At 41.9% G+C, this 26,406-nt stretch overlaps 1 protein-coding gene across 2 annotated transcripts; it reads left to right on the top strand.

Moving 5' to 3' along the window:
* The first annotated feature begins 375 nt into the window (after positions 1 to 375).
* Positions 376 to 25,146, top strand: dse (dermatan sulfate epimerase). 2 transcript variants are annotated; one of them, XM_068343311.1, is made up of 6 exons: positions 376 to 505; positions 4,795 to 5,284; positions 11,940 to 12,193; positions 17,001 to 17,240; positions 19,036 to 19,243; positions 20,160 to 25,146. In XM_068343311.1, the coding sequence occupies exons 2-6, from the start codon at positions 4,839 to 4,841 to the stop codon at positions 21,871 to 21,873; spliced, it is 2,862 nt and encodes a 953-aa protein (XP_068199412.1). In that variant the 5' UTR covers positions 376 to 505; positions 4,795 to 4,838; the 3' UTR covers positions 21,874 to 25,146. The 2 variants fall into 2 exon arrangements, with proteins under 2 accessions (XP_068199412.1, XP_068199411.1); XM_068343310.1 differs by lacking the exon at positions 376 to 505 and adding an exon at positions 520 to 680.
* The last annotated feature ends 1,260 nt before the right edge of the window (positions 25,147 to 26,406 follow it).

Raw genomic sequence — 26,406 nt, 5'->3', positions numbered from 1 at the left:
ACCCCACCCCCCCAAGCTGGTGGAGTCGGTTCCAGTCATGATGGGTGCCTGAGGGCTGACCCTGATGCCCCATCCTGGACCACTGGTTCAGATCACGTGACCTGCAGACCGTATTCTCCCCCCTAGGTTCCTGGGGGAGACGCGCGGTGCGCTCCGGTGCGCACGGCCGTTGTCTCCACCGTTAGTCGGACTTTGGTTCTCTTTCGGGGGTCAGAGTTAGACTCCAGCCCCAAACTGTGAAACTGTAGCCGAGTGGGAGGGAAAGGGGGGGGGGGGGTGGCCCGTCATTTCCTCAGGTCTCCTTTAAGCCCCCCTCCCCGGCCGGCCCTCCTCATGACGCAGAGCTCTACCCGCCCCGTTCCCCCTCAGATCCCCGCCGCTGTCTCGACCTCCCAGAACCGACTTCAGATCACAACCGATAATCAATATGAAACCATCCGCCCCGGACGCGAAAAGCGAAGGTGTGACGCGGTGAAGACGGATCGGTGAGCGCCGCCCCCCACAGGTAAGGTGACGGGACGGGCTGCGCGTCCTGCGCGCCGCGACAGTCGACAGGAACAAGGCAGCGTTTGTGCGCAATTTATTATCATCAATGCCATCGATCACTGATACTGACGGGGGGAGGCCGTCGATATGGGCCGGAGAGGGATCGATGGCTGGGGCCAGGAGGCAGTGTGGTGGTAGGAGACTTCTTTTGGTCCAGTGGGTCTGGTTCTGGTGGCGCACGGAGGAGGGTCATGATGGACTCAGGTCTTATGTCGTGACTGTTTCCTCCAGACAGGCTGGAAACAGACTAGATGAGGTCAGAAAGTGGTGTGTGTTCATTATTTAAGCTGCTGACAGAACGGGACTCGAACCCAGTGTAGAAACCTGGGGGGGGGGGGGGTAGTGTGCAGAGAAATGATGAAGATGATTGTGATGTCAGTCACTTTGTCATCTTCATCAGTAGTCTGGACTGACTCCAGGTCATCAGACAAACCGTATTTCAAATGTGTGTCTTTTTTGTTGTTGGACTAATTCAAAATGACCCTCTGGAGTGTGTGTGTGTGTGTGTGTGGGGGGGGGGGGGGGGCTCTGCTAGTTGGTGGAGCTCTGCTTTTTCTTCATAGACCTCAATGTGGAAACGTGTTTGTAAATTTAATTTCACAGTTAAGAGAACCAGAGTGAGATAAACCAGATCCTGATAACACACAGGTCCTCGATATATCGGCACGTCTCACATCTTCTGAAACACTTCTATCACCACATTCATCACGATTACTCCAACTTTCGCCCCGATGAAGGTGAATATTTTCATTTTAGATTGTCTTGTAGATCGTTTTTGAGCCCGTGTATCAGATTATTCTAATCCAGATCAGAAGGCACAAGAATTTTATAATAGATTTGAATGCACCAGGAAGTGAGATAGACATGTCTGCTGGTTCAGTGACATTCTTGCCTTAGTCAGTCACACAGGTTGATGATAGGGTTGAAGAAGGTCACGGTAACTGGATTGTACCTGCAGCACCTTCAGTCGTGTGCTGGTGGTTGGACCAGGTAAGGCGCCACCTTCTCATCAGGAGTGGGAGCCATTCACACCATCACTCACACACCACTGGGACTGGGACAGACACTGGGAGCAGTTCGGGGTTCGCTATCTTCAACAAACATCTCGCCTCTAGACAGGACCCAACAACCTACCAACTCAGGGGTCGAACTCACTCTCACCGAGGGCCACATCAGGAGAACGGCTGTCCTCTAAGGGCCAGATGTAACGTGTAAATGTAACTAAATGTAATCTAAGTTACAATTACTATAGTTGCACAGAAAATATATGTTTATATTTACTTTTAGACACTCTGACCTCTTATGTTCTCACAGTGCCACATTAAATGATGTGGAGGGCCACATTTGGCCCCCGGGCCTTGAGTTTGACACTCAGTGAGTGTGCTACCACTGAGCCGTGTCAGCCGACAGTCATCCATCCATCCATCCGATGTCAGACTGATCAGATTAAACCAAAGTGACATCAGGCTCCAGAATCCAATTTTGGGTGGACTTGTGTACTTTTTGGTGGTCATTTAATATTTACTGATCAACCTTCCAACTCAGTTTATCTACAGCACGTCATCCATTCATTCAGAGCACCGATTAGAGTCGTTCTGATTCTACCGTGGTGTTTGGATGATCTTGCTGGATTACACTTGTTTAGCCTGATTCAGAGAGAGAGAGAGAGACTGGATTGACCTCTATTAACCTCCAGCAGTGCTGTTAATTTCCAACTCGGTCAAGCAAACAGATCGTTCACTCTCCAGGAGATAAAAACAAGTCGGACAGACGTTTTGTAGATCCTGTCTGGATTATTTTTATCTGATGTTTCTCTTATCTCACCTTGTCATCTCTCCAATGACAAGATGATAGATGACTGCCACGCCCCGTCACTTGTATTCTCTGTACTTATTCCTGTCTGCAGCTGTCAGTCACGTTTACAGCAGGCCTTGCTCCTGTGTCGGTCGGCTTTACCGCCGTGAGACGCTGCCTCCTTGGTAACGGGCTTCTGTGAGTAGCGGCTCCTGGTCTGAAACCAAAATGGTGTTTGTTTGACTTTGTGTTGGCGTCATCTGTAGCTGACAGGTGTCTGGCCTCAGTGAGGAGGTGGTCATTGGAGGAGATACATACAGGATGTTAAGGAGGTGGAAAGAAGCTGGAGAACTTGGAGAGAACCCACAAAGACAGGAGGAGAACATAGAAATGTTCTCCACACATTATTATTCTTTCTTTAAATTACCATAAATAAATAAACAAAATAAATACTTTGTCGCTATATTGCGGAAATTCCTTTTTCTTGCGGGCGGTCCTGGAACCGATTAACCAAGAGTAACGAGGGATTATTGTATTTAGGAAGGACAATTAATGAAAGTACAATAGAAACAACCATTTTTGTTTTCTTCAGACGTTATTTTGAAGATGATGTTTAGTCGGATCCACAGAAGAATCATTTATCAGCATGGGGCTTTTATTCATTTCCTGTCAGACATCATTGACCATGATTTTCCCAGATTTATATCATTGAAAACATAATTGAAACTTTTGTTAGGAATAAAGTGTGAATTTGGTGTGGGTAGCATTTTTAAAACTCAAAAGTGCCCAGACTCTTGAGTACTCATGAAATGTATTACAGTAGTGCTATTTTAGTTTTTATTGTTTACGAGCATCCCAAAGCAGGCAAGTTTCACACCAGTCAGCTTCAGCCTGTGCCCCTCGGTAAAAACTGGTCCTGGTGTGACAGTTTGTTCCATCGATAGGTAGACACACGTCCGTTCACCACAGACTGCCCTGATGCCAAAACATCAGTGTTAAGTTCAGGAGCACGACATCGTAGCACAAACACATGCCCGTCCTCGACGCCGCTGGATGAACCATTATCGCCAGTCTAGACGTCATTTTTACAGTTTTCCACGAGGCGTTTGCCAAGAGCTCCAGGCGGCTCACAGAATCCTGTTCAGAGACAACTCCCTCAGTTCAGAGGGGGTGTCGGCCGACCAGAGGAGTATCACTGCAGTAATGGACCTGAAATGACCTTCAGGCCTGCTTGTGTAGCACGTTGGGTGTGCATGGCTGGACTTGTCCAAGTAGTCCAGCTTAGGAAGGAATCTCACAGAGGGACTATTTGGTAGCAGATGAACAGAGCTGGAATACATTCTGTGTGGCGCGTTCGTGGATTTATCGAGATTTCATTTCAGTGGGGGAGTCCTTGTAGCTATGAATATATTTGTCAACGTTAAAGTCAGCTTTATTGTCAAGTGTCCCATAAATACACGACATACAGCACAGATGAAATTGCAGTCGGTAAACAAGAAGTATAAGAGGCAGTACAACAGGCAGTACAACAGGCAGTACAACAGGCAGTACAACAGGCAGTACAACACAGGCAGTAGAACAGGCAGTACAACACAGGCAGTACAACACAGGCAGTACAACAGGCAGTACAACACAGGCAGTACAACACAGGCAGTAGAACAGGCAGTACAACACAGGCAGTACAACACAGGCAGTACAAAAGGCAGTACAACACAAGCAGTACAACAGGCAGTACCAACACAGGCAGTACAACACAGGCAGTAGAACAGGCAGTACAACACAGGCAGTACAACACAGGCAGTACAAAAGGCAGTACAACACAAGCAGTACAACAGGCAGTACCAACATAGGCAGTAGAACAGGCAGTAGAATAGGCAGTACAACAGGCAGTACAACGGGCAGTACCAACACAGGCAGTACAACACAGGCAGTAGAACAGGCAGTACAACACAGGCAGTACAACACAGGCAGTACAAAAGGCAGTACAACACAGGCAGTACAACAGGCAGTACCAACACAGGCAGTAGAACAGGCAGTACGACAGGCAGTACGACAGGCAGTACAACAGGCAGTACAACAGGCAGTACAACACAGGCAGTACAAAGTATAAGACGAAACACAAGTGATGGTAAACATCTCTCAACTCCAATCCCGTAGGGGACGTGACGTGTGCGCAGTCCCTGAGTTGACCCCGGGGGGGTATTTGAAGAGGTATTGAAGAGGTATTTGAATTTGAAGTACTGTAAATATCAATATGTTTTAATAAGTAGGAGTCCTCTGATGGAATCGAGTGTGTACTGCTGAATAATGGCCTGCATTCTAGCGGAAAGCCTGCATCGAACTACAGCTGTGTCTAATTATTTAAGGAATGCAGGACCTTTGTAAGAAAAGGCTGTGCAGAATCTGGGCTGGCGTTCTGAAATCCTTCTCTTTCCTCCCGTTTCTTCCTCTCAGCTGACCTCCTTCAGATATGCCACAGTCCTTTCACTGATGACACGATGAGAACCCACACTCGCGGGGCCCCTCCAGTCTTCTTCATAAGTCTGCTGTGGCCCCTGCTCGCTCTGCTGCTGCTGCTGGTGGTGGTGGGGGGGGCGGCAGCAGAAGCGGACCCCGGTGGAGGAATTCCCTTCATGGGAGGAAACTACTACGGTCACCCTATGCTGTACTTCAATCGCGATGAGGTGGAGGAGATGCAGAACGCGGCGGCGGGGACTCACCGGGACCTGGCGGCCAGGATCCGCGAGGCTGCTGAAACCATGCTGGAGAGCCCTGCGGAGTATCTGCCCCCCTGGAGCCCGGCACAGTTCAGCGCCCGCTGGAATGAGTTGTATGGAAACAACCTGGCGCTTCTGTCCATGTTCTGCCTGTTGTATCCACACAGAGTCGGAGCCCTGGACCTCGCCAAGGAATACATGGAGAGGATGGCAGTTCAGCCTTCCTGGTATGTTTGCTGTCTTTTAATTAGTTCATCATTTTTGCCATGTTCTGGGTATTAAACGCATTTGGGGGTTTTTTTTTCTTATAATACTCCAAAATTAATATATAACCACGAAATGCTGTTAACCTCGACCCCATCAGCAGGATTGCAAAACAGATTCAACTGAAAAACAGGAGCTGTCTCCGTAGAAACAGGAGAAACAAAATGTTGATTAAACTGTCTTTTTAGACAAAATCCTTTCAACTATACCAGGATAGACGATAAGTACCAGCATACCTCTGAGGGGGGTAGTATACCTGTCATCCAAAGACGCCCATGTTGTAGCCTGCCAAGCTTTGTAAGAAAGCCCGGAACCCCCTAAATTATTTTTAAAAAAAAGTTTTTACTGACCAATAGATAGATAGATAGATAGATAGATAGATAGATAGATAGATAGATAGATAGATAGATAGATAGATAGATAGATAGATAGATAGATAGATAGATAGATAGATAGATAGATAGATAGATAGATAGATAGATAGATAGATAGATAGATAGATAGATAGATAGATAGATAGATACTTTATTAATCCCGGAGGAAATTGCATTAATAGACATGCAGACTTTACCTGTATAGAATTAATTATATATAAGTTACATAAACAATGATAAAGAATGAAAAGAAATGCAAAAGTTAAGGAAATACACGAGCTACGTCTTTACTCCACCAACGAGAACGAGATCATGTCTCACCGATGTTGTATCCATCCACCAACTAGCGATGGCGTCTTTAAGTAAAACTTGTATCTTGGATTTCGGTCATACGTCAAACAAAATTATGAACAGATCTACAGCTAGTATCTCAAAAAACTTGTATGTTTAGCAGGTCGTATCTCAAGGAAACGATTGGTGGGATTCATAGCTCAATTGAAGTGGATTTCAAGTGACCCCCCATTAAAAGGGGTCATTGATATTTTCTCAGAGGGTCGGCTTAAGCGATGTTTTCAGTGCAGTGTTTCACGTCACCAAAATGTTCCTCACTTTCACCTTTTTGGGTTTATGGCAGCTGCTCTCTGTGTAGTCGCTTGTTGAAAAAGGATCCCTAAAGCATGTGTTATATCGCTAACCATTGATTACCCCACACCCCAACATGGTGTCCGAGGCCGAATGAGTGACCGCTGGCGTTTCCTGTTCAGGAATGTAAATTCACACGTACAGTGACAGGGCATGCCAAAATGAGCTGACCTACCAAGCTAAAATGAGGTCTTATTGAACATGTAAGACCCCATGTACACGTATGTAGTGCTCAGCAGCAAGAAAGGAAACAAATCTGTGGTTGCAACAGCTCAACCCTGCCTCGGTGTCAGATGACTGTGATGTCACAGCCTACCTGTGCTTCAGGAAACATGTTTAGCAGCTGTTGGCTGAGTTTGCACAGGCCCAAATGAAAGGAAATGAAATGTTCAGATGTGAGCTGAACAGCACACTGCAGTGACTTTGGATGGGACTACTTCTCAAGGTCTTAAACTGAGCTATACCATCATTCCCACACATCATTGGTGACCTCTTTTGTGACCTTTTTCCATTTCAATGTAGAAACATGTCTGGAAGGAGAGCCACAGTGCTTTAAATGTAATAACTGCAATGGATGAGTTACTACATCTAATAATTGATACAGTAGTCCCTCAAAGTACGAGTTGCTTGAGAAAAGTTATTTTAGATAAGAGCTGTCACTCTGTCCATATTTTTGTTTGACGTACGAGCAAAAATCTGACATAAGTCATGCTTCAGGACACCACCGCTAGTTGGCGGATGGATACATCATCAGTGAGACCAGATCTCGTTCTTTACCATGTGTTGGCGGATGGATACATCATCAGTGAGACCAGATCTCGTTCTTTACCACGTGTTGGCGGATGGATACATCATCAGTGAGACCAGATCTCGTTCTTTACCACGTGTTGGCGGATGGATACATCATCAGTGAGACCAGATCTCGTTATTTACCACGTGTTGGCGGATGGATACATCATCAGTGAGACCGGATCTCGTTCTTTACCACGTGTTGGCGGATGGATACATCATCAGTGAGACCGGATCTCGTTCTTTACCACGTGTTGGCGGATGGATACATCATCAGTCAGACCGGATCTCGTTCTTTACCTCGTGTTGGCGAATGGATACATCATCAGTGAGACCGGATCTCATTCTTTACCACGTGTTGGCGGATGGATACATCATCAGTCAGACCAGATCTCGTTCTTTACCATGTGTTGGCGGATGGGTACGACATCAGTGAGACCGGATCTCATTGTAATTGCAGTAAAGACGTAGCTTGTGTGTTCCCGTGACTTTTGTGTTTCATTTCATTCTTTATCATTTATTAGGTAACTTATATATAATTAATTATACAAATGTCTATTATTGTCTGTAAAGTCAACATGTCTATTGGCTGATAATTAATTTAGGGGGTTTGGAGCTTTGTTACAAGACTACAATTTATTAAAATCTTTTTGATTATTTTAAATAGACAAATGTTTGATTGAAGTCGAGGTTCTACTATATCAGTTATAATTGACAGCTGCTGGTCCGCTTTGGTTTCGTAATTGTTGCTGCTGTAACGTATTAGGGCGCCAGTGATTGTAAGTGTTTCCCATTGCTTTATTGGTTGGGGGTGCAGACCAGTTAGTGTGTGTGTGTGTGTGTGTGTGTGTGTGTGTGTGTGTGTGTGTGTGTGTGTGTGTGTGTGTGTGTGTGTGTGTGTGTGTGTGTGTGTGTGTGTGTGTGTGTGTGTGTGTGTGTGTGTGTGTGTGTGTGTGTGTGTGTTTGCATTTGTATGTCTGTGCCTGGGCCAGGTGGGGAGGCAGGAGGGGTATTTAGGAGTATTTATTCTCTGATAGACGTGACTGGTAGAAGCTTGTCTTCTTGTGATTCTTGTTTGTACAAAATTAGCCATTAAATGAAAACAATGTTACACCAAGATGGTCCTTGGGATCTGATATTGTATTGCATTTTCCCAAATAACTCACAGTGGATCCTGTTACTGTACCAATAACCATTTACCACACAATGAACATGGAGCCTTTGAGTCCAGGAAAGTTACCTACTTGCTCCATTGGCAATGTCATTTTTCCAGTAGCTTTTATATGACAATGATTCAGACTTAAACAAATAGTATACATCCCAAACTAAAGAAAATTGGAAGTTAGGCTGGACGTTTGATGAAGTATTGACTTCCATGCCAAAGTTACAAAACTTCTGATTTCACATGCCTGAATAACCCATATAGTACTTCTTAATAGAAAAGCTCATTACCCTCAGAAGCAGGTTTTATTTTACCAGGAAGGCTCTGGAAGGCTCTGTCAGTCTGGCTTTTTATTGAAGTACCATTTCCCACAGACAAGAACCTCCAAAGGTCCCACCACTCTGAGAAACATCTGCTTCCCCTCACAGCTGAGAACATGCAGATGAACTCTTAAAAATCTCTTCTTTATCCTACAAATACACATGACATGCAGAGCTCTTGATGATTTGAGATGAAAAGAGAGCTTTCTGATGCTTTACACAACTTACTAACCCTTTTTCATTACTGATCGTCACTGATGTTGAAAAAAGTGACCTAAATAAGAAGAGCGTTGCTACTAAAGTTCTAAATATACCAGGTGTCTTCATGGACCACCTGCTACCAGGAAACATTTTGTTTTTTCCAATTAATCCTTTTGTTTATGACAATTATTAATATGTTTTCAGGGTACAACAAAACCGATTTGTTAGCCACTTTCTCTTTCTTCAGACTGGAGGACTGTTGCACCTCACCTGTCTACTTGTGGTAACTGCAGAGGTAGTCACAGCACTGAATTGATTTCTAATGGCCAATGAGATCATAGGACCACCTGAAGTCGGACATGTTCCCATATGAGACTGACTATAGCAATGAAGGCAGTCACAGAAATGAATTGTGGGACAACCCCCTCTCTCTGACAGGTACTCCCCCTCCTTTACCCTCCATTTGAAGGGCAGAAAGGGGAGCAGCTTAATCCTTCTGCATGGCTGCCGTGTTGCCTCCAGCCATTGAACAGGAAGAAGGGGATTTTCCTGCAGCTCTTTTCTGGCATGGGGGCTTTGATGTTATAGCATTAGTGAAATTTGCAGTACATTTTCACAATCAGTATGTGTACCACACTGCTGAGACGTGAAGCCACTGAGCATGTGTTTTCACATCTAAGTTTTTCTGCTTGTCCACACTTTTATTATGGTCACTGAGCATCTGAGGGTTTGTGCAGAGTGGCTCCAGGAACCAGCTAGTTGTGGTGTTCTGACCTTCAATTATGTCTCCGACTGCGGCAGGAATCATGTTCTGATGCAGAACGTGTGCTTTGTGGGACACTGTGGCCTGCCCTTTCCACTTTCTTTTTACCCTCTCTGTCCAAACATACAGAAGTGGGATTTAGTGGGGTTTTCGCCATGTTTTATTAGACAGCCCAGCAGTGATGGGTGTTCTATGAGGTAGTACAGGGCAACATGCAGAAATGTGAGCTTAAGAGTTGGATCTCTATTACTTATCACAACTGTGTCTGTATACTGTGCAAAACCATAACTGGTACAATGAGGCTGTTTTCCCTGTATTCAAGTCAAAGTTTAAGGGGCAGGCCTACAAGCATGAGCCACGTCTTCCTAGTTCATTCATAGCCATCTCCTGATCCAATATTCAGCATATTCTCCTATTACTCTCCTACTAAAGACAGCCCCTACTCTCCTACTAAAGACAGCCCCTACTCTTCTACTGAAGACAGCCCTACTCTCCTACTAAAGCCAGCCTCTACTCTCCTACTAAAGCCAGCCTCTACTCTCCTACTAAAGCCAGTCTTTACTCACCTACTAAAGCCAGCCTCTACTGTCCTACTAAAGCCAGCCTCTACTGTCCTACTAAACCTAGCCTCTACTCTTCTCCTACTAAAGTTACTTCTTGTTCTACTGATCGTGGTCTTTTGATTATTTGACCAGTTTTGATTTTTTTCCTGGATTTCTCTTGCAATCTTGCACATCAGGAAATGTGAATATTTCCTTTAGTGGTGGTTTGTATGTTACTTTACCACTTTGTGATGGTTAGCAGTGCTTACTCTGTATATTTTTCATTTGTTCCCATTAAGTGATTTTCAATTGGACTTCATTGTAATTTAACCAATCTTTAGTTTACTCTACATCTGGGTCTTGGGTCTCATTGTACATACTGTGACAATATATCTGTTGATAGGTAAATTAACATGGTGACAAAAATAAATGCACGTCAAAACTTTTAGCCAGAGGAGTGCCGAGGCTTAATCCTGAACCAGGGAGCTGAGCCTCGGAGGGACCTGATCAAGGATTCAATGCAGGCATGGGAGGAAAGCAGATGTCAGGTTGAGGCAAACGATACAAGCAACCAGACATTAACAAGACTAAAACATGGATAACTGCTGACTGTATCCTAAACTGAACACAAGCTGAGGTTATGCAATCCTGCTGCTCTACTCCTGCACAGTAAATACCCCTCATGATGTGAAGGAACCCCACTGTTGGCTCCACAATCTCTTTTTATTGTAGCCTTCCTTTTTACCACAGGTGAAAACTTCAACAGATGGAAGTCATTTTGACTCAAAGCTAAGGTGCTACCTAGTTCGCAAAGCTTACAAGCATCGTGTGATTTAAACCAGATAGTGTTGATATTCTTTTATGGCCATTTTATGTTGTAGAGAAGAGAGAGAGTCGAGTAGGACTTTATTGATCCCTTCAGGAGGTTCCGTCAGGGAAATTAATTATGTTATGTCATTAATTATATTAGTTATTTATGTTCTATTTTGTTTTATTTGTATTCAACTTCTCTCTCTGTATATATGTACTGTATATACACAGTCTATATGTATATATATTGTATATATACATATATATATACAAATATGTATACACACACACACATATATATATATACAGTATATACCACACACACATATATATATGTCTACATATGTGTACATATACACATCTATACACATATATATGTGTTCAGTATATATATGCGTTTATATATACAACATCTTTTTCATGGATGTCTCTTTCTGTTTCTTCTGCCGTTGTCGTGCAGACTGCGAAGTAAGCCAAGGAGCAGAAAAAATAAATTATTGAGGCTTACGGAAAACAAACACCACAGACGAAAAGACAGAAAGTTTCCAAAGAATGGAATCGCTACAAACGAGAGACACAGGAAAGCTCAGAGCAGAGTCTGTGTTGTCAAACAGATTTAGTGAGTCATAACAGAACCTCATTAATGCAGTAACACCAGAACCAAAAGCAGAAGAGAGCAGAATGTTCAGAAACACTTTGCGCTCCAAGCGTTGGCAGGAGTCAGTGTTCTTAGACTCCTATGGCCTTATAGTCAGGAGAAAATTTGCTCACGGTTCGCTTTTATAGTGTCTTGAACGTAAACGTTACTGGTGAGGTGTGGCGCATCTGCTTTGCTGTAAAGTACTACTTAGCAACTTTTACTGTCACTGTGAATTGAATCTTTACAGCCGTGTTATAGGTAATTAAAGTGTGTCACAAAGAAAAAGTCTTCTTGTTCATGTAAATGTGAATGAGAGCATGCCATGTTTTCTACATACACTACATTATGTTTAATACCTCCTGTTTTTACTGGCAGGCTTGTCAAAGATTCCCCGTGGGATGAAGTTCCTGTGGCACATTCATTGGTTGGGTTTGCCACAGCTTATGACTTCCTGTATGAGTACTTGAACAAAGACCAGCAAGAACGGTTCATCCAAGTGATCGGGAACGTGACCCGTGAGATGTATGAGAAGTCCATGAAGCGAGCGTGGGCGTTCCAGTACCTACACAACCACCAGCCCACCAACTGTGTGGCTCTGCTCACAGGAACTCTGGTTTACATGGCCCAAGGTTGGTGAATGATTCATGTCTTTGTGATGTGTTTTTATCCATGAAGTGATGGTGGTAGTGTGGCTTTAGTGTTCAGCCCCAGATGTAAGATTTCAGCTTTTAATGAGGAATTTATCTGTCTTCAAATGTCTAAAGATGCCTCAGCATGTTCTAATCCTTGTTGAGTTGAATGCTGAGATTATTTCTTTTGTTCCTAACAAAGACCAGGGCAATCCGATGGTAAACAGTTGTTCATTTCAGATATGCGATGTCATTAGGGCTGGTGGTTTTAAACAATGAAGATGACGACGAACTAATGATCATGGGTGCTCAATCGGTACCGGGCCAAACAGAAAGAATCCGGAGCTTACATTATTTCTGTTTTATTTCTGATCTAATTCTGAACAATGTTTTGTTTTAAAATGACTGAAGTCTCTCCTCCACATCTTTCTATGAGACACCCTCGATTCGGTCACATGACTGAGGCAAACATCTTGCTAAGTACCGGTTTTAATGCTGGTCTTTAAAGGGCTGCTAATAAAGAATACATTAATGCTAAATAAAGACTCCCGAGTTAGGAAAACGAGCAAAAAACAAGCGTCTTTGGAAAGTTTCTTTGCACAATTTTGATAAAAGAGCCAGTAGGAGACAGAAGAAGAACCTATGACTTTAAAGAAATACAATGCTGCTAAATACCAGTTTTTATCTTGATCCATCATTTTATTTTTTGTATTTATCCGCCACACCTTAAAGGCAGGTCCGTGCTGTAAAAAAGATTGGGGAACAATTGTGGCTGATAACTTTCCTTCTTTTTTTTAAACTTTTATTGAAGCTGCTGAATTCCACCTACATTTAAATGTGAAACTATTAGCATAGTGGAGCTTGTGAGGAGGTGGACGCCTGTCGTGAAGCTTTTCTTTCTTAGGGACAGAGATTTCAGATTTGGTCGTACAAATGGAGTGGTGGAGCAGAAGAGGCTGACGTCCAGAGAAACCCTGTGGTCGCAGCAAACATCACCCTCATACCTCTGCTGTGACGCCGCTGTAGCATTACAAGCTGTCCTCACTGTGTGCTGATCCCAGGAAAAACTGAGTTTGTCCCGCATTAGCTGGAAAAGGCTGCTCAGGCTGAGCTGGGATGTAGATGTTTATTGTAGATTTTATTTGTTAAAGTGTGCTTTACAGCAGATCTCATGTGGAGAAGATTGTTTCATGCCTAGCAAGGTTGAGGAAATAGCCTCAATGTGTTAGATTTCTAACACATGATGTATTTCCAGTAGCTTCATGTAGCAGCCTCACCCAGGTAGCACACATAAACTGTGTTTAACCATGTTAAAAATCTGGATAATCAAATAAAATCACTCCACATTACAGTAGTTCCTTGACATAGGAGATACAAGCCATCACTCAGTTCACATTTTTGTTCAAGATATGAGTGGAAATCTGAGTTACGAGTCCTGCTTCAGGACACCGCTGCTAGTTGGTGGATGAATACAACATCAGCTGAGACTGGATCTCATCCTATTGGTGGAGTAAAGACATACCTCGTGTCTTTGCCTGTTTGCCTAAATTTTGTATTTTTTATATATATACATACATACAAATATATAAATTTTGTTATATATACATATTTTACATTTACATTTTTATATTTACATATATGTATATATGTATATGTGTGTATATATATATATATATATATATAAAAGAAATGTATATATAAATATAAATATTTTTTTATTAAAAATATATATATTTATATATTTATATATAAATATATATAAAATCATGCACAGGTAAAGTCTGGATGTCTATTGGTCTCAGCTGATGATGTATCCATCTGCCAACACGTGGGAACACGAGTGACGGTTCATATCTGAAATAACTCGTGTCTCGAGGAAAAAATTCATTCAGCAGAGGTAGAAATGTTACAGTTACATTACAGTACTACTGAATTTTATTTCATTATGTGTTGTTTTTATGTCCTGTAATTGTTTCTGGTCAGTCTTAGGGAAAAGTACTTTAGTATATAGAGTAGTAATGACATTCAAATGGAGATTATAGACTGAAATGTAATAAATAGAGCATTTTCCGCACCATAAGGCGCACTGGACTATAAGGCGCACCTTCAATGAATGGTATATTGTAAAGCTTTTTTCGTATATAAGGAGCACTGGATTATAAGGCACTCTGTTGGTTTTTGAGAAAATGAAAGGCTTTTAGGTGTGCCTTATAGTGCGGAAAATACTGTAATAATTCAGCTTACGAACAACCTCAAGGAACCAGTTATGTCCACAGTTTCAGGACTACCTGTATTTAAAAGTGAAAACAAATAATTTGCTCAAAAGAGTCCCAGACATAATGGAAAATGATAGTTAACCTGAAAATTCTCTCCCACTTAAGCGTAGAAAACGTTGTTATATTTAAAGATCCAAACTCACAGTTTTGAGTATCAGATTTTCCACAAGTATTTTTTTGCACAATATCAAATGGATTGGTGTGGATTTATCAGCATTATATCGATTAGATCAATTAGAAAAAGTGAAGGTAGAACGTTCTTCCATGTTTAGTTTCACACCCCGACCCGACACACACTGATGTCTGACTGTGGGGTGTTTCAGGAACAGCCCTACAGTGTGAAGGTCCTACACTGTAGGGGCTCTCTCTTCATTTATCCTCCCCCACCTCCGAGGAGGTGAAGAGGGGGAGTGTCGGTAGGGTTCCATCTCTTCTCTTTTCTGCTGCACATCTCAAAAAACATTTTTTTCACAAAAAATGAATTTGTTTCTTTTGCTATTTAAGGATTTTTATTGGTTTTTATTTCTATGGTGACAAATTCTTTGCCACTTCCCCTTCCTTCAGCTTTATGAATAATTATTGAATTAGCTTGAACCAAATCGTTGAATACTTCTTAACATTCGCCAGTCCAAACCACCAGCAAGTGGTTCATTGAAGCGCCTGAAGGGTCTGACGGGCGGCTGCGCTCTGAAATGCGTCCAGCGACTGTGCGAACGTCTAAATACCAGCTCTGTGTCAGCGGCCCCCGATCCAAACCGAGCTCTGCTGGGAGGGCCTCCGTTGGGCGGGTGGTGTGTGTGTGGGCCAATGAGAGAATGTTCCACAGTGATGTCATGCTTTCCACAGTCAAAGCTACATGTTGTGTAGGTGCTTGTGTTTGTTATTTGTTTAAGGGCTTGTTTGATGCAAAGCTGTGTTTTTGGATTCCACTGGTGATAATTCAAATGACCTTTCAAATATTCCTTTCCCAGACGTTTGCTCATGCTAGCCTGTGTGAGCGCAGTCATCTCTACAATATTATCAATACATCCATTTTCTCCTAGAAGAGACGATCACAACTGTCTCATCTACAGCCTCTTACCTGCCTTGTGGGTTTGCAGGTCAGCCACTCACTGCAGGCGAGAGGCAGGGTACACCCCGGATAAAATGCCAGCTCATTGCGAGGCCAAATGAAAGACAAACAAACACACTCCCACTCATGTACAATTTGGTTATAACCAATTAATTCAATGTACATTACATTTTGTTATTCATTCATTAATTTCTTCATTAATTTTCTAAACCGCATTTTTTTCTTCTGCTGTCGTGGGTCGCGGGGTTGCTGGAGCCTATCCCAGTGGACTGGGGGTGTGAGGCAGGGTACACTCCAGGCGCGACACCAGTGCACCGCAGAGCCACAGATAGGACAAACACGCACACACAATTATTGCCAATTTGAGACATTATATTATATTGTATTATATTATATTATATTATATTATATTATATTATATTATATTATATTATATAGTATTATGTTGCACTATATTACATTATATTACATTACATGACATGGACCCTTCTCCCACATATGGACTTGACTAAGGAGGGCTGCCAGATTTTTAACTTAACATTTCCTAGCGTGTTTTAAGCATTGACTTTAAAAACAGTGGACCCTGTTTCAGAATACCAGAGTTACTGGTAAATGGCGAGTGGACAACCTCCATTTCCATTTACATCCTGTAATTTCAATTTCAACAAGCAGGAGAATTAGAGAAATGTCTTCCAGTGTCACTTCCCTCATGTAAATACACTGACTGAGGTGTAGTCTCCTCTGGTGCACTTGGTTGATGTGATGTCATTGGTGCTGTGGTGATTGTGATTGTTAGTTATTGAGATCAAAATGAAAGTTACAGGTAGAAGAGGAGTGAACACTTAGATATGACACTTAATGTATGAAATCTAGATTGGTTTTATAACGGTAGTCACCCTCAGTGTTGAAACAGTCACATATTGGGGCGGCAGTGGCTCAGCAGTAGAGCAGATGTCCTGTAGACAGATCGCCTCAGCCATCGGTGGATCGATTCCCACTCCCGCCAGGACATCTCCGGAGTGTGAGCTGATGGTGGGAGGTGTCAGCTCACCTCCCAGCCACTGCGGAGGCCCCCCTGAGCAAGGGCGCCGTCCCCCCTACAAAGCTGCTCAATTGGGGTGCACTCCGAAAGTTGCTGCTCGTCACTCTGCCCCCCCATGTACAGTTTGATGTAATGTATGTACTAACTGCATGCTTTCAGGGGCCTGTACACACTGCCTGTATAAAAAACTAACACAGAAAATGTACACCTGAGTGACAATGTAATTTCCCCCTGGGGATCAATAAGGTATACTTTCTTTCTATTACAACAGTATGTGTGTCTACAGTGAGACTTATGAACAGACATCATGAACTAAATCTGAACAGAGACAAACTGATTCAACCCTTGAGCTGAAGAGAAAAACATAAAAAGACTGCGGAATAAAGAAGCTAACGGCCCCTACTCCATGTCTTGCAGGTTACCTAAAGGAGGCCTACACGTGGACCACTCAGGTCCTGACCATCATGGAGAAGTCCTTGGTGATTTTGCACGATGTGACGGATGGCTCGCTGTATGAGGGAGTGGCCTATGGGACTTACAGCACCCGCTCCCTCTTCCAGTACATGTTCCTGGTGCAGCGCCACTTCTCCATCAACCACTTCGAACACCCCTGGCTCCTGAAGCACTTTGCGTTCATGTACAGAACCGTCCTACCAGGTACTTTAACTCACCTTCTGTGGAAAGGACATTTCACCTTTTAGAAGTCGGTGAATTGTAGGTGCTGCCCTAGATAGACAAGTTCAACTCCAGTCAGTGTTACTGTATTGGGGTATCTGTAGCATAGATGGTAGAGTGGGTCGTCAAATGATCTCAAGGTTGGTGGTTTGGATCCCATTCTATCCTAATCTCTCTTGTGTTCTTGGGCATGACACTTCACCCACCTTTCCTCCAGTGTCTCACAGGTTGTCGTTGTAAATGAGGACTGGTCTCATTTGGCCTACCTGGTTAAATAAAGACACAAAAAAAAAAGCAGATGACACACAATTATTGCACATCAGAAACACACACCATGTGCTGGAGGTATTGATCACTATGTCTTCTGATTGATATATCAATCTGGTCGTTGTTAATGCCCTGTCACATGACGATAACCGTTGGTTGCTGCAGCAGTTGCCTCTACTTTGAGCTGATATGGGGTATGCATGCGTGTGGTTATTACCTTCCTGGATGCCTTTCAAAGCCGAGCTGAGACTGCAGGAATCTGTGGTGTCCTGGGCATTTAGTCTGAAGGTCAGAAGGAGGTTAGAAGCTGAGGAGAGGCCCCTATGTCAGGCTTGGACATATCACAGATCCCTGCCAACAGTGTGTGCATTAAAGCTGAACAGCCATGCTGTTCTAAAGGAACACTACTAATTAGGCTGTGTCCAAAATCTCATGTTTCATTTCATGTACAGGTAGACCTCGGTTTAGGCCAATTTGAGTTATGTCATTCTCAATTATACAATGGTTTTCAAAAAAATACAGAAAATAAAAAATAAGTTTACCTCATTTTGCATTATGTCCGCCATGAATATTTGAATCATAAAATCACTAGTAAACCACTAAAACATATGATGTCATGTTTCTGTACAATAGGTAAGAATAAAAACACATATTAATACAGTATTTTTCACACCGTAAGGCGCACCTAAGTCTTTAATTTTCTCAAAAACCGATGGTGCGCCTTATAATCCAGGGAGCCTTGTACATGAAAACCGTTTTCAAAAGGCCGTTCATTAAAGGCGCGCCTTATAGTCCAGTGCGCCTTATTGTGTGGAAAATACTGTATATCAACCCTTAGCGCCCCCCGTGAACCACAATGCAGAAGAAGCGGCTGAAGACGAGATGATCAGTAACCATCTAGTCTTCAGCCACTTATGTGGGTTTACGTTGGAGTCTATCACAGACAGGCTGGGTACACCCTGGGCAAGTCGCCAGTTTATTTACCATATAATGAGTGTGACAGGATCACACCACAAATAATCAATAACCATATGGGAATCACGGGGTCACGGTTTGGATTGAAATACTGGTCACTGTTGTTGAGAGAGTTTGGTGCATCGTGTTGGTGAGCTGTGGCCTCACTGCTCACACTGGCAGCGTGTCATAAAGTGCTACTGGATTGTTGCTGCTCTCTAGTAGATGAGAGGAAGCTTTCATGTATCTTCAGCATCATGAATCAATCAGCAGTCGGCACACAACGGGAAAAAGACTGTACTTAGAACCTTTTGTGTAACTGACCACTGAAAGCTCTCTACACATAGGCCAGCATTTGCACAAACATTCACACAATTGGTTGGCTTTGTACCATTCATTCATCCACTTATCAGGAGTGGTAAGCATTCATACAGTCACTCAACAGAAGCAATTGAGGTTTCAGCATCCTGCCAAAGGACAAGCCTACAGGGATCAGGGATCAAACCTCTCTGCTGTATGACTGAAGTTGTCTTGTTTGTTTTCATTGTCTCTCAAGGGTTTCAGCGGAGTGTCGGCATCGCAGACTCCAATTATAACTGGTTCTATGGGCCAGAAAGCCAGTTGGTCTTCTTGGACCGCTATGTGTTGCGTAACGGCAGTGGAAACTGGTTGGCAGAACAGATTCATCAACACAGAGTGACTGAAGGGCCGGGGAAGCCATCGAAAGGACAGCGGTGGTGTACTCTCCACACAGAGTTCATCTGGTGAGCTGCTGAACGGCTCTCCATCGTAGATATTCTTACTGAAGGTCTTTCTGTTAAGAGCCATTATTTCATCAATGTATCCCCTTTCATTGGTAAAACACTTAATAACATTTCAAAGTGCTTTTATAAGCAGAGAAACCCAACAGAACCCAACAAAAGAAAATTTAAGGATCCACCAGAACAATAATTAGATTGATAAACTCTTTTTCCTTTGCTTTTACACTATTGTAGACTATAATGCTTCTTTAAATTATAGTGAAAATGACTACATAATTGCACTCAAAACCATTTCTTACCTTAGTCATTGTATGTAGAACATTTTGATTAATAATACCTTGTATTTACATTGTTAGTTTAATCTGTTCCACAATCAAACACCAAAGTAAAAGTCCATCATTTTCCTTTAATAGGGATTTTCGATTGAATATTCTGACATCAACCCCCAGTTTTATTGCAAAAACAGTTTTATTGAAACTGAAAGAACAAAGAACTTTTAGCTATCATTGATTGGTGAGCCAATGGTGAGCCAATATGGTAAAGTAACTTACATAATAAAACAAAAACACTTAATCATTAAACAAAAAGCAACATTTTCAGGAAGCCAGAGCCAAAAGAATGTGTAAGTCAGGGTAAAATGTTGAATTCAGGGGTGTCACGGGATGTTGTAGTCTCTGACTGCCTTGTTGTTAGACATGAAGGCTTGTTGAAGACATAGAGCAGTATTGATTTTAACCTGTGCTACTGATCATAGAAGTTAAGGTCTCAGCTGCTGGGTTATAAACGAAAAAAGCAATCTGTAAACCATTAAGTAAACCAGTAATGCCATTAAATAACTGGGATTAAGTACTGGGATAACCTACCCATCAATGGTTTCTTTTTATCCAACTGATACCTATTCTCTAATGACTTTCTGCAGGTATGATCCAAGCCTGAGTCCCAAGCCTCCTTTAGATTTTGGGACATCCCAGCTGCACTACTTTGAGGACTGGGGTGTGGTGACGTATGGCAGTGCTTTACCTGTAGGCATCAACCTCACCTTTCTGTCCTTCAAGTCGGGGAAGCTGGGTGGACGTGGCATCTTTGACATCATTCACATGAAAAAATACAAAACGTGGACCAAAGGGTGGAGGAACTTTAATTCTGGGCATGAACACCCTGATCAGAACACTTTTACTTTTGCACCAAATGGCTTCCCATTTATAACTGAGACACTATATGGACCAAAGTACACATGGTTGAACAATGCTGCGTTGTTTCACTCTGCCGATTTAAAGTCTTGTTTTCAGCCATGGACTGGACAACTTACAGAATCTTGTGACTCCAAGTGGTCAAAGTACAAGACAGGGCTGGCGGCTGATGTCCAGGGCAGAGTAGAAGCTGCTATGGAGCTACAGGGAATGGTCTTCATCCGTGGTGAGGGGAATTCTGCTTATAGTCCAGAGCTGAAGATCAGGAGATTCCAGAGAGACTTACTCCTTCTCCACCCACAGCTTCTGCTGGTCGTGGACCACATCCACCTGGATCCACACGGCTCAACCAAGGCAATGAGCACCTTCTTTCACAACATGGAGCTTCCGTTCCAGACTACGACCATAGATGGTGTTCATGGAGCATTTGTATCGCATGGTCGTGATAAATATAAGATATTCTGGATGGATGAGACAGGCTTCAGTAGTGAAGGAGTAACAAAGTTCTTTGCTTACCCCACAGGGTACACGTTTAATGGCTCGAACTATGTCAATGTCACAATGCCATTGAGGTACCCTAAAACCAGAGTGGCCTACATTTTATTTGGACCAGGCATAGATGTACAGAGCTTTAGCATGCATGGTGATGACCAGAAGGTAAACATTTACCTGGTTACCAATGACAATACCTACACTGTCTATCTGTCGACTGGAGAGCTCACCAACAAGCCTATTTTTGCCATGGTACTACTCAACAAACAAAAGATTGTATTTAAGAACGCTGCTTTGAAGGACAGCTCACCGGAAGAAGTGGAGGAATACGCCAATGTTTTGTACGACAACCTTCAGCATGTCAAGCCTGTCTTCCAGCAGGTGGAGAGACACGTCCTAAGCAAAGTCCTTAACGCTGCCAGTTTCCGTAAGGTTGCAGCACGCCTCCTCAACTTGTCTGACAAAAAGAAGACTGAGGAGATCATCGAGAAAATGTTTGCCAAGACAAAAAGCAAGACTCAAAATGGAAACATGGTGAACCTTGGACAGAAGCTTTCAGAGAGTCTACCAGATATTTTTGCTCAGATTGAGGTGAATGAGAAGAAGGAAAGACAGAAGACTTCGGGGCGCATAAATAAGGACAGCCAAGAGGAAGGAAAATCTTCCTCTCAGGTTTCTGATAGAAAGGGGGCTTTTGTCAAAGGCCGAAAATACAAAGAGGTTCACATGGTGACCACAGAACGGAGCAGAGGGGTGTCCAACACAGCCTCCCTCGTGAGAATGTTTCTTCTCCTCAACACTGTCGTCTTCTTTCTGCTGCTGGGTGTGATTCTCACCCGATTTCTGAAGTGTAGGACCTTGAACAGACAGAGAGTCCTCTACACCGTCCTCCTGGTGGACTGTTCGGTCTTAGTGTACCTCTACTCCTCCTGCTCTCACACACAGTGTTAACATCAAGAGTACACGAGACGTTATCCAAAGACCTAGTGACCTAATAGTCTTTCGACCCGTTGATGGTGAACTAAACACACCCTACTCCTCAATCTGAGCCGGATCTTCTCTAAAAAAGTTTGGGATTTTAATATATGACACTTTGTGAATAAAGTTATAAGTTTACAAGAAAAAAAAAAATTGAATTATGAGATTAAGTCATGATTGTGCACAGTGTCTAAAAATGGACAAAAAAAAGTCTGTGGCAATTTCAGGACATCTTCATCACAAAACTTGTGTAGATTTATATTTATACACATATGTTGACATTTGATCCCACTTAAAATATATTTTTGTATAAATGTCATTACAAAACCAACTACCATATAAACCGTGATGTTGTGTAAAATGTAAATAAGAACAGTATGCAATGATTTGCCAATCTTTCAAACGCCAAATGCAACTGAAAAGTATGGTTTGTCCTGTGATGTCCATTTGCAGCCTGATGGGATGAATTTGTCCACACACACACTACTACATCATCAGTTAAAGAAAAAAATGGGTAATCGGATTACAGATAAATATAATAAAATGGGGGCTGTTATTAAAATTAGCCTACTACCAATAAAAATGGGCTGAAATTGAAGGGGTCAGATATTTTGTGTTGACATGCAGACGTGCACACACACACCATCATCATCCTCCACCCTCTCAACCCTCTCATCTGCACAAACATCAGCCACACTTACTAGCAAAGTGTCTCATGGTCAAAAACGTTTGCATGTCTTAACTGATGCCAGCAAGAAAATAAGACATGAATAAATTAATGACGGCAGGTATTTGATTCCTAAACACAGGTAGTAAATTAATAAATGCAGCTATTTCATCTAACCTTATGCTTTTCATTTATTTTACCTCCATTTACATTCAAATTTAAGACATGTTAAAATTAATTATAGCCACAATCATCAAACTACCCGACAACAGGGCAGTTTTACTGCAGCTTGGATGGTTAAACATGCTTCAAGTGATCTGGAAGAGACGACAGGAACAATAAAGTGAATGAAACTAAAAGAGTTAAGGTGACAGATGGAAGCACAGAAACTACACAGGGGTCATCCTGCGGGGTCTGAGAGCTTTAGGGGGCACAGTACCCTGTTTCAGAATATAAGAATATGAACAAACACTGCAAGGAGTGCCTTACAAAAGTTCTATCCCCTGTTAAAACACAGACTTTGCTGGATTGAACATATGATTGGTTAAAATACCACAACGACACTTTCAATTAGTTAAATCCCACAAAAAGATTTTTGTGAAAATGGAAAATCAAAGATCGGTTTGTCACATAGCTTCTTGAAAACATTCAGACCATCATTTTATAATGAAGACATAGTTTTATAAGAGACCGGTGATTAAATATCCATAGCAACACTGTGCACCACCAGCTTTCATTTGTTTGTTTCTATTTAAAAATTCATTGTGGACACATTTTTATAAGGATCTTCTTTTCTAATGTTACACTGTGATGTTGGCTAACAGACAACATTTAAGGAGAAGCCATTGAGAGAAAGCCAAAGTCATTGATTTTTCTTTTGTCAGTCATTTATTTATTTGCATGTTTGTGGTAATTCAGAACATCAGAAATTAATTAATTAATTACATTGCTATATTAAAGTGATCATTGGATTAGGTTACTGAGACGTCACCTTTTTAATTGCATGGGATTGTGCTCACCACATGTTTTTAATGTTTGTCAGTACTGTATTGTGAAATTTACTTTGGAGATAATCGTAGTTATTTGTTGTTGTCGGATCCAGTTTTTCTTGTTTGCGGCCTTCCTGTTGCATCGTCACGTTTTTGACTGTTCTCCTGTTTAGTTTGGATTCAAACCACTGGACTGCATGTCTGTCTGCAACATCAACATGCAAACCAACCGAACAGACCTAAAATCTGTAGACTAGAGTGAAGACTAATTTTATGAAGTGGACAGTGCTTGAAACCAATACATTAGCCAGCTATGTATGGAAATATTCAGGAAGCTAGGTTTAACAAATTTGCTGTCAGCGCGGTCAAAAAACGTTTCCAGCCCAGAAACATGCTAAGCCCGGCTCTTGAACATGCTAGCTGTAAAACGCATGGAAGCCCATCAAACCGTGACTCACCGCCTCACCACTTCCTGGTGCCATGGAGGACATGCTACCACTAGCATGGAGGTTAGGGTTAGGGTTAGGGTTAGGGATTGGGATTTGTCAAGGAATTATGCAGTACTTTTTGGATGTTCTGTTTTTGTTATTTAGAGTTGTAATGTTTATGAATTCAGTTACGAGGTCATCTGTTTTCTTTTCATTTTTTAAACCAATGGACTGCATTTTCGTGTCTCTGTGTCCACATTTAGGTCAGTTTTACTCAAATCCATCATGTTCATATATCTAAGCTTTAAACTACATCATCAGAAGTACCCAGAACTAATGGTTCCTGGCTCATTTTAGGCAATGATTATTAAAACAGAAAATGCAAGTCATGAAAATGTAGGATTTCCGCTTAGAAATAAATAATTTTCATTTATTTAAATATTAAAGGTGTGTTTCTTCTAAATTCTGTGTTACTCTCAATATGTTGTAAAAGTGGGATTTCAATTGCTGAATGTAATAATTTTCATTTTCGTAAGTCTGTATTTTCACATTACTTCTTATCAATTCATTGTTTTAATTTTCTTGTAGGTTTATTTTCACAATAGCAAGAAAACACAATTATTATCATTTTTCTAGAAATGAAAACTTTGATTTCCTAAGATCTTAATGTTTTGTTTAATAATTTTTCATATATTAAAAATTCATAATTTGGTGTCAGGGGGCTCTATTATAAATCTTTATGATAAATCAGGCATTTTTTTTGTATTCTTGTCATTTAAAAATAGGGCTTCAATCTCATAACCTTATAATTTTGTTCTTTAAGGCTCAGTTTATTTATTTTTTAACTGAGCTCTAAAGAGGTCGACCCAATGGGTTCGGAGGAGTAACTGTTTCCAAACAGGGATTTGAACCAGACCACCTCTCAAGTCATTGACTTTAGAGTTTTAGAATTAAATATGGGTCAAGATTCTCCTCAGTAGGATTCAGAATTTTTGCCTTGTATTAAAGGTTAGCCACTATGATATACTTGCCTCATCTGTACATGAGATTGTCTACATAGTTAATAAAATACATTTAAATGTATATATGTGAAATCAAGATATATTTTTATTGTATTTTATTTACCTTTTGTAAATAAAAAAAGACATGAAGAATACATGAACAGTTCTGCTGTGCGTCAATGAATGTGTTGATATAGCTTAAAATTACTTTAACATTTTTAACCTAAACTAGTTCCTGTTCTTTTAGGGAAGGCACTTAGAAACAGGTAGAACCACAGGTGAAAACTAGTCAACACTTTGAGAGCGTACATCACCACTGACGACGAAACTGGAGATGATATCCAGATCACATTATATTCATCGTCATCAAGACTGACATATAAAACGACTGGAATGCTAACATTCATTCACCTGAAACGGGTTGCGACTGATCATTTGTCTGACTCCACCTCTCCATTGTTGAAACCTGAAAATCAACTCAATCATTTTTCATTTATTTAGCGCTTAATCACATTGGAAGACATTTCAAAGCGCTTTACAGATAGAAAGCCAACAATGCCCTCCAGAGCAAGCATAAGCGACGGTGGCGGGGAAAAACTCCCTCATTGAGGAAGAAACTGCGGGCAGGGCCCAGGCTCTGGAGGGCGGTCATCCGCCTTGACCTGTTGGTCGTGAAAGAGAAATACACTGGGGACAGAGACAGGTCAAGGAAAGAGGCAGAGAGAGAGTGGCAGATAGGCAAGTTTGAGTTTCATGTCCATAGTACGCTGTCGCTGAATTGGGGGCGGGATTTCCAGGCCAAAAACAATAATGAGATTATACAGAATAGCTCAGCAGTCATTAATTATACTGTCAGAAATAAATCGTTAATCTTGTTGGTGAAACGAAGCCAAGTCTCTGACTCCGGCCTTCTGTTCACCAAATCACCAGTGGTTCACCAGAGAGTGAAACCAAAGCTCAAAAATGTTGTGGACTGTTATGATTGAACACATTATACCTTCCAGACTCACCCCATATGGATTCTGTCACATAAAAGTGACCTTTATTGTATGAAAGTGACGACTGCTTCATTTGAAAGAAAAAAATGAAGCCTCTTTATCACAAAACCGGAAGGTGTTTTGCGTGTAAATCCACTGGAAAAAAACAAAACAAACCGAGCGTTTTTTTAAAAAAAATTAAAAAATTATGATGGTCTGTTTTACATTTATTTGAAATGCTGCCCCCTGCTGGTAAGTCTTTAGAAATAAAAAAAACAAACCTGACAAATGCAGAAATCAACGTGACTGCAGTGATCTAATTTAACGATGCCGAAACGTGTGTGTGTGTGTGCGTGTGTGTGTGTGTTTACATCTGTAATAGAGAATGTGTATGATAGTCTGTGTGTGTTTGTTTATAGGGCAGGTTTGTACTCTGCATTGGTT

The sequence above is a fragment of the Antennarius striatus genome, chromosome 19 (genome assembly GCF_040054535.1).
Source record: "Antennarius striatus isolate MH-2024 chromosome 19, ASM4005453v1, whole genome shotgun sequence".
Lineage (NCBI taxonomy): Eukaryota > Metazoa > Chordata > Actinopteri > Lophiiformes > Antennariidae > Antennarius > Antennarius striatus.
Note: the sequence above shows the minus strand (reverse complement) of the source record. Positions and strands in the feature narration are given on the sequence as shown.

What these genes read in the sequence shown, in the direction of transcription:
- dse (XM_068343310.1), top strand. Translation starts at nt 593, where the DNA reads ATGCCATCGATCACTGATACTGACGGGGGGAGGCCGTCGATATGGGCC. An exon ending in GGCCAGGAGGCAGTGTGGTG is followed by an intron (nt 681 to 4,794) that starts GTAGGAGACTTC and finishes TCTTCCTCTCAG; the next exon opens with CTGACCTCCTTCAGATATGC. An exon ending in GTACAGAACCGTCCTACCAG is followed by an intron (nt 17,241 to 19,035) that starts GTACTTTAACTC and finishes TTGTCTCTCAAG; the next exon opens with GGTTTCAGCGGAGTGTCGGC.